The 14,274-nt window shown below is 35.5% G+C and overlaps 1 protein-coding gene across 6 annotated transcripts in view; it reads right to left on the bottom strand.

Annotated features, from left to right (window-relative positions):
- WDR33 (WD repeat domain 33) overlaps nucleotides 1–14,274 on the bottom strand; it is a 74,694-nt gene that overhangs the window by 44,872 nt on the left and 15,548 nt on the right. For all 6 annotated transcript variants that reach the window (XM_058187974.1, XM_058187973.1, XM_058187978.1 and 3 more), the window contains exons 2-7: nucleotides 13,887–14,112; nucleotides 12,597–12,665; nucleotides 11,108–11,212; nucleotides 10,710–10,805; nucleotides 8,668–8,819; nucleotides 6,837–6,934 (exon numbers count right to left, since the gene is read on the bottom strand). In XM_058187974.1, the coding sequence (XP_058043957.1) occupies nucleotides 6,837–6,934; nucleotides 8,668–8,819; nucleotides 10,710–10,805; nucleotides 11,108–11,212; nucleotides 12,597–12,665; nucleotides 13,887–14,090 (724 nt within the window). In that variant the 5' untranslated portion in view covers nucleotides 14,091–14,112. The remainder of the gene's footprint in view (nucleotides 1–6,836; nucleotides 6,935–8,667; nucleotides 8,820–10,709; nucleotides 10,806–11,107; nucleotides 11,213–12,596; nucleotides 12,666–13,886; nucleotides 14,113–14,274) is intronic.

The following is a 14,274-nucleotide window of genomic DNA, read 5'->3' as shown; positions in this document are numbered from 1 at the left end:
ACAGCCACTCCGTCTTGGATGGGTTGAGTCGGAGTCTGTTTGTCCCCATCCAGACCCAAACGGCCTCAAGGCACCGAGCCATCACATCAACGGCTTCGTTGGGGTGGTTTGGGGTGGAAATGTACAGCTGAGTATCGTCAGCGTACAGCTGACAATTCACCCCGAAACCACGGATTATCTCCCCCAGCGGCTTCATATAGATGTTGAACAGGAGAGGTGAGAGAATCGACCCCTGCGGCACCCCACAAGTGAGTTGCCTAGCGGTCGATCTCTGCCCCCGTCAACACCATCTGCGAACGGTCGGAGAGGTAGGAGGAGAACCACCGCAAAACGGTGCCTCCTACCCCCAAACCCCCCAACCATCGCAGCAAGATACCATGGTCGATGGTATCAAACGCCGCTGACAGATCCAACAGGACAAAACAGCCTCTGTCCCATGCCCTCCAGAGATCATCAACCAACGCGACCAAAGCCGTTTCCATGCTGTACCCAGGCCTGAAGCCAGACTGGCATGGGTCTAGATAGACGGTTTCATCCAGGTACCGGGGAAGTTTTGTTTTTTTAACTATATTTCATACATCCTGCCCAAATGGATTTCTCATAAAACACCTTTTCCCCATTCTCCGTTACCAGATCCCCAAGTAAATAGTTATTTAGACTGTAGACTAGCATGTGGGTTTATGTGTGATCTGTGAACACAGCCATAGTTACATTATGTTATATATATAATGTAAAGTCTATGATACAAAAACCGATGATTCCGAGAAAATTACCCAGATATTAGTGTATTCACTTATATGTGCTGATGAAATCTAGATCTGTCTATGTGTCTATTTAATGTGGATAATACCTAAATGTACTGTAGCATCATACTATGAAAACCTGGAGAAGTGTACTTTTTAATTCAAAAGTACTACTAGCTATTGCTACGTTATGTTTTCAGCTGCTTCATTCTTATCTGAAGGGGCCAAAACTATAAAGCTACATTATCACAATAGGGGAATGAAGTGTCCTTACAAATTCCTGAAGAAACCACAACAGCAATGTTCTTTGAGAACTCTCTTTCAAAAACATCTCTCTAGAAGATGGTCCATGTGTGCTATCAAGGTGTGCTTTTTGCACATTCCCTTTGCAATCTCAAAACAAACAGCATATATATATATATGTATGTATGTTTGTATGTATGAAATATACTGGCCACCTATCTTACCACAGGGTAATTCTAGGCGGCTTACAGTATTAAAGGTATATATTGCTATCTCTATAGCTTTTTTTTCAGTTGCAAAACTGGACCATCAGAAAAGCTGAGTGAAGAAAAATGGATGGCTATGAATTGTGATGCAGGAGAAAATTGATAAAAATACTTGGACTGCAAGAATTATAAATAATACAATATTTATAATAGATGAAAGCAAATGCAGGCTACTCACAGAACTACAAATAATGAAACTAAAATTAAAACATTTTAGTGTTATAACAAAAAAGGTAGTCATTGTAAAAGCTGCTGTAATTTGGGAAAAATGAAGACAAAAATGACAACGATAAGATAGTTAGATACCATCACTGATAATTCAAACATGAGCTTAAAAAAATTTAATTCAGTACTGACTAAAAGACAATCCTGGTCATGTTTCTTGAGTCATGAGCAGCTAGAAGAGCCTTGAACAATGTAACAAATAATATGATTTTCTGTGTGTTTAGGCACAAAACCAATACATTAGGTTTTTTAAAAGATCTATGAACTTGGGGGGAAAAATAAAAGCCTAGAAAATTACATGCTGCTTCTTTCAGTTATGTTATTCTATCCCTAAGCCACAAAGTGGATTATGAAAAAAGGGTGGCCTTGAACACAAAAAGTATCCATAACATGTTCTAGAATATCTAGTTTCCAAAACATTTCAGGACTTCATTAATGGTATTGAAAATGAAAAAAGAAAAGAAAGCAATACATTTTATGGATTTTTTTCCTTCCATAATAGTAAAGTATTGATGGCTTCAAGCTCTTTATCTTGACTGATTTAGAAACGGAATTAAAATATATACAACAATAACCTATAGGTGCGTGGGACAGTATAAAATAGAAAACTTCATGACTTTAGAAAGTTGGACTGGGAAGTAGTAGGTTGGACTGGATTTAAAGAAATAAAAAACTCAGGGAAGGATGGATGCTTGTTTAAAGCCAGAATCCCTATTAAGATTTTCTACCCAAGAACAACCCACTTGCTTGTTACAATTATCTGTTAGTAAACATATTGGATTCATTTGAATGATAATTTTGGACTTCAATGTTTATGCTTATGTTTCCAAGTATGTTAATTATGGAGCCAGTTTTCTCTGATTTAGATGTAATGATGAAGTCGTTTCTTCATTGCTATACATTTGTACATGACAAAATAAAGAAGGGAAATGGTGAGAGAACATTTAGTCATATCATATTTATGATGTCGTGAATGACATATGAATCAAACAAACTAGAGCTCTGGAAGGTAACACTTAATCTAATCAATACATAAAGAAAAATACTGAGTTTACTCCTCCCTCATTTACATCCAAGATGAGTCAGGTTTATTCCTATAAGAAAAACCTAAGTAACATATCAGATAATGGAAATAACCCCCCTCCCAGAATTAGCTACATGGAATGCTTCATCATTTACCCTAATCAAGTTACAAACATTGTGAGTGAAATATTAAGAGAATACAGTAACGACAAGAATGTAATTTCATATTGGAATATAGACTTATATAATTTATGATTCCTCACTCTCCAATATAGATTTTATTGGAAACATTTCCAGTAACATAAAATATGAATAGTAATGATCAATTATTTTCAGACTTTCTGATTTCAAGTATTTCCTTCTATATTTTCCTGTAAGGAACACTAATTGTTGCATGGGAATCCAGAAGTGTTTTTACGGCAGCTCTTTTAAATGTCAAGACGTCCATGCAAGAGATGATAAATAGCAAGTTGTAGGCACTGTGCCTTTCAAAGAAAGTTATCCACTATTATTGATGACCTAATTAGAAAAAAAAGTGATAAACCTTCTGAGGCACTGCAAGATTGTAACTTCCCTCCCCATGAATTGTGAAGAATGGGAAAACAATAAAGATGTTCTAAACATTCATCACGAGAGTTACAACATACATCAGGATAAGCTCCTATCAAGAGATATTTGTTTTCTGATAAGTAGCATGCCACTGCCCATTTCACTGTTTTTATCTAATTTCTTTAGAATTCTCTATGCTTTAGCTGATATATCCATATTAGGTAACTTTAAATGTTTTAATAGAAAGTTATTTTACTTTTGACAAATTGTTGATTTATTAGAAATTATCTAGAGGAAAGACAACAATATAAGGTATATCATATTCTGAATCATTACTATTGTAACATCACATGTTTCTTTGAATGCTATGGTGGGCAGTCTTTTCTATGATGCCTAAATATCACATAATGGCTTTCAGTTTATTCTAAGTTTTCATATATCTTTGCTCTGTTAACTGCTTTGATATGAATGTTTATATTTTAACAACTATCTTCTGTATTTGGAGTACAAGTTTGCTAGATATACCTTCATTGCTGGCTAGTCAGTCCACTGGAATAAAAACTTGAAAGCTTGTTAAAATAAATGTATACTAAATACCTTAAGGGAATGTACTTATTAAATTATTAAACTGCATGGGAGTTATGTAAACACTGATTTTCACAGTACAACCATAAACTACAGCCAGCTATAAGTAAATTTTGTTTACCTGGATATTCTAATTGTTTCCTAAGCACAGTGAGACTACTATGGCTACATTTGGGCTCAAAAATAAAAAAAAAACTGCAGGAAAGGGTTAGCATTTTCTATATTTCTCTGCTGCCATCTACTGGCCAAATAGATTTTTGTAGATCAGTTATAATAGCCCTCCAAGTTGGGCAAACAGATTTTCAAAATTATATGAACAGAATTATGGCATCTTGCGATAGATTGGAATTGTAGAAAACATAGTCCTTTAAAAAGTTGCCTAAGAAAAAGTGTTTAAAGGCTTTGTCGCTTAAAATTTGAAGGAACATAGCTATTTTCTCTCTACTGCAAAGGACAGGGAGAAAAGTATATATTTCTTTTTTCCAATGAGCACTATTGTAAGCACTCATATTTTTCTAATTTTTTATTTTATTTATTTATTTCCCACCAATACCTCAAGATGGCAAATATATCCAACACACCTTCCTCTTACTATTTTCTCCAAAATCAGCAACAATTGACTGCTGAGCACCTGAACAGTAAGAGCCCAAGGCTGCAAAGCCTACACATATTTATATCAAAGAAGATAGGCTTCAATATATTCAAGTTATTTTCTTCAATATCAAACATACTTGATATAAAGAGTTTATAGACAATGAATAAGAGGGAAATGAAGCTAATGATTTTCTTCTGCTGCCATCATTAGTCCACATCTCTCAATCTGTGGTTGAAAAGTTGGAAATTCTTTGGGAATGATGTGCAATGTAGTAGAGAATACTGTAAATGTATCAATAGCAATAGCACTTAGACTTATATACCGCTTCACAGTGCTTTGCAGCCCTCTCTAAGTGGTTTACAGAGTCAGCATATTGCCCCCAACAATCTGGGTCCTCATTTTACCCACCTCGGAAGGATGGAAGGCTGAGTCAACCTTGAGCCTGGTGAGATTCGATCTGCCAAACTGCGGGCAGCCGGTGATTAGCAGAAGTAGCCTGCAATACTGCATTCTAACCACTGTGCCACCTTAGAACTAGGTGTGCCTAACACTGTGCCATCTTAGAACTACACTCCATCCCCCTTCATATAAGAGCAACTGAATATCCAAACCAATATAGTTTCAATCCAGTTTTTATCAATTTTACCTAAGTTCAACTGAGTTCAGTGGAGTTTACTTACATATAAGCTGCTAAATGTAACTGCTTCTATTTAATTCACAATATGAATAAAGACTCAATAGAAGTTTATTTATTTAAAACCTTTACATAGCCACCCATCCTATAACCAATCTTTCTGGACAGCTCCCAATCAAGCCATATTAAAATTACAAAATCTAAACATATTAAAACAAAAAACTGGCACCAAGTGGAATTTCTGATGTGTATTCACTTCATCTTATCCCAGCACTTGGCAGAAAATCCAGGTCTTCAAAGCTTTATGGAAAGCTAGGAATGTAGAGGCCTCCTGAATTTCAGGGACTACCACAGAAAAGGCATGCTTCCTAGTTCCCGTAAGATGCAATATTTAGGGGAAGGGACTAGAAGCATGCCCATCCTATCTGATTTGGTAGGACAAGTAAGTGTTCTTAAGGAAAGGTGATCCTGCAGAAAACCTGGCCTGTGCCATATAGGACTTTAAAGGTGATAACCAACACCTTGAATTGCACCCAGAAACAAACTGGAAGACACTGACACTCACGTAAGAGGTTTATATGGAGAAACACAGGGGGACCCATTATTCTGCATGCTGCTGCATTCTGGACCAATTGAAGTTACCAGGTGGTCTTCAAGGTAGCCCCATGTAGAGCACATTGCGCTCTATGGGAGATGATGAAGGAATGAATTACAGTGAACAAGAAGTTGGATTGCTTTTCAATGCTCCCATTTTTTTAGCCATCAGGTGTTTGAGTGAATTGCAATAAATATTCCCTTTGTTTTGGTTTTAGACACTGAATACATGTAATATATGTATAATTTATTAAAGTGGGAATCAGACAAGAGCAGAATCTGAAATGTGCAAATATAAAGTTCTCACAATTCAGAAACCTGAAGACTGGGGATGTATTTCTTGTATTTTTCAAAATATATATATATTTATTTTTGAAAGCACCATAGGGATATTTTCTTAGATTGAATTTCAAATTGTCTTGCTGATGATATATCAAAAACAAACCCAATGCAAAGCAAGGGTGCTATTTCCTGAAAAATAGTGGAGTGTTTTCCCGAAAATAAGACCCTGTCGTATATTTTTTTGAACCCTGAAATAAGTGCTTGGCCTTATTGCCATAAGCTCAAAAACCCAATTGGGCTTATTATCAGGGGATGTCTTATTTTGGGGAAAACAGGATAATCTTTGGATAGTTGCTGCTATTTACTTCTAACCTTACAGTGCCAATCCAAGTCTAAAACTATGCTAGAAATTTATCTAAAGTTTATTTCTCAGTAATATGAAATCAGTGCAAAATGTACCAAATACAATGAAAATAAAAGCAGTGGAATGACAAGTTTTTATTTTCTTGGTTTAAAATTGCTTTCGCATCCTTAATAATTCCAGGAATATTGTTTGAACATTTTTTCTTTTAAAAACATATTCTCTAACTTTTTTTTTATTAACTGGTAAAATACTAGATACCCCTAAACTGTGTAGTGACCTCATAAGTTGCAAAGTCAAAGAATTCCAGATAGGCTATGTTTGTGTGGTTTTTACTTGCTAAAAATCTCTATTTCTCAAAGGTGGTATAAAGCTGACATATTTAAAAATAAAACTGTAAAAATTGAAATAATTAGGGGCAAATCTATTTGAGTGATTGCTTTTGGAATAACTTATAAACTGAAACATTAGATCAATAATTCAGTCTGAATTCCTAAAAAGATGTTTCAACAATGCTGGGGATAGAAATAACCACAGTACAAATAGCTCCAATGAGACAACAAAGTTAGGTTATAAATAGTACTGAATTTTGAAATTCTTATGACATAACTTTTGAAGGATTAAGGAAGTGGCGTCACACTTTGGAGTGGAAATTAGTTTGTACAGTTCTTATTGGGCAACTAAAGAGTTTTTCCCTTTCTGAAATATCCCAATCAGTACTTTTTTGGAAACATACCTCGAAGAATTCTCTCCTCATGGCAACGGAGAAAGTCCCAGATTCTAACAGTGCCGTCATCAGAGCATGTAGCAAATTTATTATCCGTAGGTGAGAAACTGTTACATGAAGACACACAGCAGGGGAAAGAAGTCAGCATTTAACAGATCATCTAAACTTCTTAGGGCAAAATTTAGTTCAAGTGTAAAAATATATTGATGGAGGCATCTGACAATATTGTGCATGGCAAATTAAAAACTTCATCCTGTTGGTATAATTGAGTTCATTTGTAAAAGAGTTCTCATATAGACATCTGTGGAGCAAAGCAGTTATTCCTGAATTTGGTTCCCCAATTAAATGGAGATAATGTCCGCAGAACCTTGTCATGTTTACCCTTGACTGAGGCATCGTTTTCTGCTATATTGATTTAAAAATGCAAAACCGATGAAAGTAAATTTTTCTACTTTTGAAAAAACTACAGTATATAAAAAGGAATCCTGAAAAAATTAATAATAGATATAATTCTTCTTCATCAATGTTTTCCTGTAATAAGACAAATGGAAGGGCTAATACGATTTGATTTTTAAAAAAATCATGTCAGACCAACATATTTTTTTTAAAAAAAGGCATTTAGATAAGACTGAATTCTATAATGAAATATCATCATGATGGAAGAAGCTTCAAAAATGGTGAAGCTTGTTATAAGTATGAAAATATGATCTGCAAATGCTTATGGAGCTGTTTTAATTATGGATGGATATCATTGCCTTTCTAGTGATTTGGGAAGAATCTGCTTGGATTGCCTAAACATTGGTCTCCTTGAAATATGTGGAACTTAAGTGTATGTGAAGAAATCCATTTCCTAACTACATTAGTTTGCTCTTAAATGAAATCACTTCTTGTTAAACTTTTCCAGGAAATATTGAACCAAGATGGAAAGAATGTATCTTTTCTTTTTATGTACACTGGGAACATATGCATCAAAGACAAATTCCTTGTGTGTCCAATCACTCTTGGCCAACAAAAGAATTCTAATCTACAAAAAAAGTGACAAGTTCGGTGGAAAGTACTTCAGGGATAATTATCTTCTCCAATGGATAGCACAGTACCAAAACCCAAGGGAATACTGTTGTAGGTTTAATTTGTTTCTCCAGTTCCTCTTCAGGCAGTTTTTAATATTTTTTAATCCTTTTTCTGTATTCCTCACTTAGAATATTAACATTCTTCACATGCATCTACTTATATGTTTGGACAACCAGAGTATTGACACTGAACCAGGTAGATGTCCTAAAGATGTCTCATTAGCTTTAGATTCCAAACTTGAAGAACACATTCAGTATTAAACATGAGTCCTGAAGGTAGAAATCTCTGTTGATCCTTCATGCTACTGGACATGTTGGCCTCACCAAGCCAAGCAGTTCTTCACTTTATTTTGCTTTCTAATATTGTGAGAACTATGGAGCTGTTTTTATTTCTGCATTATATTTTATTCAATTATATTTTTAAAGACTGAATTCTTTATTTGGAATGTAATAGTCATCTTACACAATAGCATAAAAAAGAATATCTAATACACATTATGACCATATATAAATGAAACCAATACCAATGCAAAATGCAGTAGAAAAATACATCTCTAACATATTGCAGAGGCAGATACTGGGACAACACTATTTCAGAGAAATACCAGCATATTTGTAAAATCATAGAAACAAAAGAAAATAAGTTCATATGGTGTGAGATATCTCCCAAAATCTGACAATACCCATGCATGTTGGCACCCAGAATACACTTAGAGAACGGTTTAACCATGGAAATAGTAACTACAGAAAATTGTATATTGTGTATAAACCTGGCCTCTCTAATCGCCTCCTTATGTGCCTGGAACATCTTGACGTTGTTCATGTTGGACTGCCAATACTTCACATATCCCCCATGGTCTGCTGTCAACATCCACATATCATTGTGTGACCATGTCATAGCCCTTACTGGACTGTCATGAGCCTGCAAAATCAGAAAGAACAATTCAACAATTACTTTGGTGATACCATAAACACTTTTACTACAAGTATTGCAAGCACACTTGGAAAAGAAAATAAAGCATATATGCATCCACACATTATTTTAATAGTAATTATATTATTATATTTAAAACTTTACATATGTATATTTCTCATTTAAAAAAATTCTGAAATCATATATAGTATTTATTTGCTTTGCATCATGGAATCTAGAATAGGATATACATAAATCTCATGCCCAAATTTAGTCTCATTACAATCCTGTGAGGAAGACCATGAAAATTACTGAATATTGTATTTATCATGTTTATGGATAATGTCTCGTGGAACAAGGATGGATGTGGTATATTTATTCTGGTCTTCCTTGATCTCTCTGTGATTTTCAATACTACTTATGATGACATAATTCTGGAACAACTCAGACTGTTGCTGTGGTTCTTCTCCTTCCTCCAGAGTCAGTTCCAGTAGGTATTAATGAGTGGGAGAGGTCCAACTATAAGTCACTGCTTTGCAGGGTTCCACAGGCTATATTTTCTCCCTACATCTATTTAACATCTACGTGAAGTAAGGTCATCTGAATACATGGAATCAAATTATCATCATCAACATGTTGATGATTTAATTGGGTATCTCTAGAGGTAAGCTCTTTCTCAGTGTCTTGAGGCTGTGAGAGCCTAAAAGGGATAAAAAAGGCTTATGCTCAACCCCAGAAAGACTTAAATAGTTGTGGGTTTTAAGTCCCCATTGACTTCTTATAATTGGTTCTGGATGGTGTTACACAGCCCAAGGTGGAACTCATACACAACTGGGGAGTCCACCTAGGCCCGTCAACTACTTAAACAGTAGCTGTGCTAAGTGACTATTGCACAAATACATCTTTACTGCCAATTACACCCATTTCTGGATCAGGAGGCCCTAACAATCACTTAAGGTAAAGGTAAAGGTTCCCCTCGCACATACATGCTAGTCATTGCCGACTCTAGGGGGCAGTGCTCATCTCCGTTCTTTTCCATTTGGATTATTGCAACATGCTCTATATAAAACTGTCTTTGAAGACAATTTAGAAACTGCAGCTAATTCAAAATACTGTGGTGTAGGTAGTTATGAATACATCTCAGTATACCCATATAATTATAATTATTGTGCAAGATGCAGTGGCTGTGAGTAGGTTTTTGGGTGCAATTCAAGGTAGGTCATTATGTAAAGCCCTTTGGGGCACAGAGCTGGGTTATTTGTAGGACTCCCTATCTTGAAAGATTTCCTCCCATCCCAAAAGATTCAATAGAAACAGCATATTTTGGATCCCTTAATTAAACATCTGATGGGTCCTAGGAAGCATGCTTTGTTTATTGTTGTGCCTGCCATATGGAACAGCATATTCTTGAAATTTGGATAGCTCTGACCTTAATGGCCTTCAGTTAGGCACTGAAAATCTGCATTTTCTTAGAGGCATTGGGCTCAGAAATCAGCATGTTTCCGAGTGTTTAGATGTATGCAATGGTTGATTTTTTTAAAAAAATATTTTGTTGATTGCAAAATTTGAGCATGGGTTTCTCCAGTATTAGGTTAATTCTCTAGCCATTATCTCACATTGAATCTATTATTACAGAGTCAACAGCATTATAAGATATGCTACTTAATTTAACATTTTGTGTGCAGATATATATTTATATACAGTCAATTATTCTCCAACAAAAAGAACAGTCTCTCATATTAGAAGGACAGTACAAGAATCAAGTGATCTTATAAAAATTTAATGGTAAAAAAATATAAAACTTGAAATATTTCACTCTTAATATTTCCCATACACATAAAATGTTTTCTATTTTAATACAGAAAATATACAGTTCACACAATTTATGTACTGATTTACCTGTAATATTGTTTCAAAATTGAAGGTAAGACCGTTCCATAAAGTGAATTCTCCACTAGAAGCCCCAGTGACCAAGCGTCTTCCTTCAGGTGTCCACTGTAATAATGAACATGAATTAAGGGTGTATTAGGACAAAAATTGTTGCAATATCACTGCAGAATTTATTGTGAGGTAGATAATATATATTCAAAATTATATTTTTCAGAACTGTCTATGTTGCTTTGTTTCTATTTATACACCCAGAATCAACATTATTTTTGTCCCATGCTCTATTACCAATATCTTCAATTTAATAAAATAAGTTTCAGTAAAACATGGGGTCATGTAAAACAGACTAAAAGTGATTGACATATTGAATGATTTGACATAATATCATATAGTATTAACATTATACTTACTCTAACAACAAAAACTGGACATTTTACTTTATTGGTAGAAGTCCTAACAAATTTTGTTGTTACAGCATTCATAGGGTTGTTCAACATTCCTATAGGGGGCACCAGCTAGAAGAAAAAAGGTTATATCAGCTTAATCAAAGCAACACAGCAATGTTATTTTTATAAGCTTTTATTACTCAAAAAATATAAAATCCATCTCCAATCAAAAGCTCTGAGAGCAAATCCAGAGCACTTCCAAAAACTGTTATGAAACTACAATTAATAAAGGGCAGAAAGGATAATATATTAAAATCATACCAAGTAATGATTTAATCTCAAATTTAAAACACTAATTTAATCTTAAATTACTTTAAATTTAATTTTAAAAATTAAATTAATTTAAATTTAAGACCAAATTAAATGTAAGTTGTTCTGAACAACCGAGATTTGGGGCTGCACTGTCACTTAATAGAGATATGTGGCTCTCAGTCTGAAAAAGAACATATATTGCTGATGGAAGCCAAGCAGGGTCAACTTTTATGACTATATCTTGAACCCAGTCACACATTCTACCGATCCTAAAATCCTTTTTCATATAGCTTGATCCAGAGAGTCTGCTGCACATGTCACCAGAACTTACTTAGTTGATGTCTGGGTGTGTTTGCTAATTCCTGCATCACTTTCTGAGCATTTTTATATTTTCCTATTGTTGAAAAAGAGTCTAGGACAACTTGCTGCAACCAACTTGCTGCAGCCATCTCACCATGGCCACCTTGCCACAGGATAACTCGTCATTGACAATTCCACATGGGATAACTCAATGCAATAAATGTTATTCTCCATTCTTTTGTCAACATTATTTCAATTTTTGTAAAATGGAAATAATGTTAAAAGAAAAAGTGGCGGACAACATTTATCACATTGAGTTATCCCAGATAGAATTGTTCTGGGGCAAGTTGGCCAGTGGCAAGTTGGCCACAGCAAGTTGGCCATGGTGGTTGGCTGCAGTGAAATGGCAGCAGCGAGTTGGCCCATTCTGCACAAAAACTACCCTTAAATTATATGGTGAGCTCTCCAAAATAGATTTCAATAGAGACTTAAAGTAAGTAAAGTATGTGGCTACATACAAACAAAGCACTTTTTTAATATAATAGACTTATTTCAGACAGGATTTTCAAATAAGGCTTCTTTAACATAAATGTCCACCCTTCGTTCCCTCTCCCACCATTACAGGAAGTTTTAGTCTTTCAGGATGACATTAAATCAATATTAATAGCAACAGCACTTAAGACTTTTATATCACTCCATAGTTATAGCACTCTCTGAACAATTTACAATGTCAGCACGTTGTCCCCAACAATCTGGGTCCTCTTTTTAGTAATCTCGGAAGGATGGAAGACTGAGTCTACCTTCAGCTGGCCAGGAACGAACTCCAGACTGTGGGCAGAATTAGCCTGCAATATTGCATTTATACATTTAAGTGTATAAATGATAAAAAACATATACTCACATCATTATAATATCCTCCATCAGGTTGAATTGCCCGCATATCCTGTTGGTCTCTTTGCCATACTCTATTCTGAAAATGAAGAGAAAAATCAGTTAATTAAACCAGAGTACTGGTCAATATGGAATAATTTTTTTTTTATTTGCATTTCTCCGAAGAGTCAAGGCGGCTTACACTATGTTAAGCAATAGTCTTCATCCATTTGTATATTATATACAAAGTCAACTTATTGCCCCCAACAATCTGGGTCCTCATTTTACCTACCTTATAAAGGATGGAAAGCTGAGTCAACCTTGGGCCTGGTGGGACTTGAACCTGCAGTAATTGCAAGCAGCTGTGTTAATAACAGACTGTCTTAGCAGTCTGAGCCACCAGAGGCCCTTTGAGAAACAGAAATAGTTTCTCAAAAGAACTAGAACTTCATACTCTTCCATCTAGAGTCAGCTTTATAGGGAAATGAAAGGAAGCACTGGTGTTTCTTTCTTCTCTCTTTTAAATAATTATTTTAAGATGTGGGGGTTCCACTGCCATTGCTGCTACTTTAGGTCTTTCAGGAAATGTGGCCAGATAACTATTAGCACAAAGAAGCTTGTTAATTTTGAAGGGATGAAGGGAATACTTTTATTCTTTTTGCAGGACATTTTGATTTGACGTTTAATGTACAGCGTACAAGAAATACCGTATTTTTCGGCGTATAAGATGCTCCGGACTATAAGACGCACCTACCTTTTTTGGTGAGGAAAACAAGAAATCTGCCTTTGCCTCTGCCTGCCAGCAATTTTGCCTCATTGTAGCAAACAGCAAACAGCCTGCTTTACTTTCACTTTCGTTTTCAGCATAGCTTGATTAGCACAAGAAAAAAAAACCTGCTCCCAGCAATTTACCTCCTTGCAGTAAGCAGCAGAAGCCTGCGCAGCAATAGGCAATGGCAATCCCTGAAGCCTGAAATAGCTGAGAGTCAGAAGTCCGATCCAACTGACAATCAACTTGTGCTAATTAGGCTGTGCTGGAGCTGAAATGGGATGTTTCTTCTTGCTGTTTGCTGTAAGGAGGTAAGATGGTGGGAGGCAGAGGCCAAAGGGTGAAGGCCAGTGGGTGAACGGGGCTACATTTGGTGTATAAGACGCACCCAAATTTTCACCCCCTTTTGGGGGGATGGGAAGTGCGTCTTATACTCCGAAAAATATGGTAATTAAAATCTGGTAGCTGTTATTTTCCTTTTCTACATTAAGTCTGAATTCGAAGTACTATGTGTTTGAACTGCAGATGAAGAGGAAGCAGTCCTGAACATACCTCTAAATATTTGATAACAGAAGGATTATAGTCTATTGTTTTTCGGTTCACTGCTTTTCTCATACGCTTTCCATCAAAAGTAAGTTGCTGCATTGCTTGCTGCTGAGCAAAATCTGGTCTCTTATAGAATAATTGCCGAGGGGCCTGGTGCTGAAACTTTGGCATATGGAAAAACCGTGGCGGGGATCCGATCTCTGTGGCCATGATGACTGTTGCTTAGAAAAATCTGAAACAGAACAAAACCAAGCAATTATAACAAAGCAACAAAATTAAGCAGTTAAACATAATAACTATGAAATAGTTAAGTATTTCTTAAGTAATCAAGATAAGATTTTATTTCATTTCTGAGAAGAATGGCAACCTAAGCTATTTGTATGTGTGTGCGAGA

The sequence above is a fragment of the Ahaetulla prasina genome, chromosome 6, assembly GCF_028640845.1.
Source record: "Ahaetulla prasina isolate Xishuangbanna chromosome 6, ASM2864084v1, whole genome shotgun sequence".
Lineage (NCBI taxonomy): Eukaryota > Metazoa > Chordata > Lepidosauria > Squamata > Colubridae > Ahaetulla > Ahaetulla prasina.
Note: the sequence above shows the minus strand (reverse complement) of the source record. Positions and strands in the feature narration are given on the sequence as shown.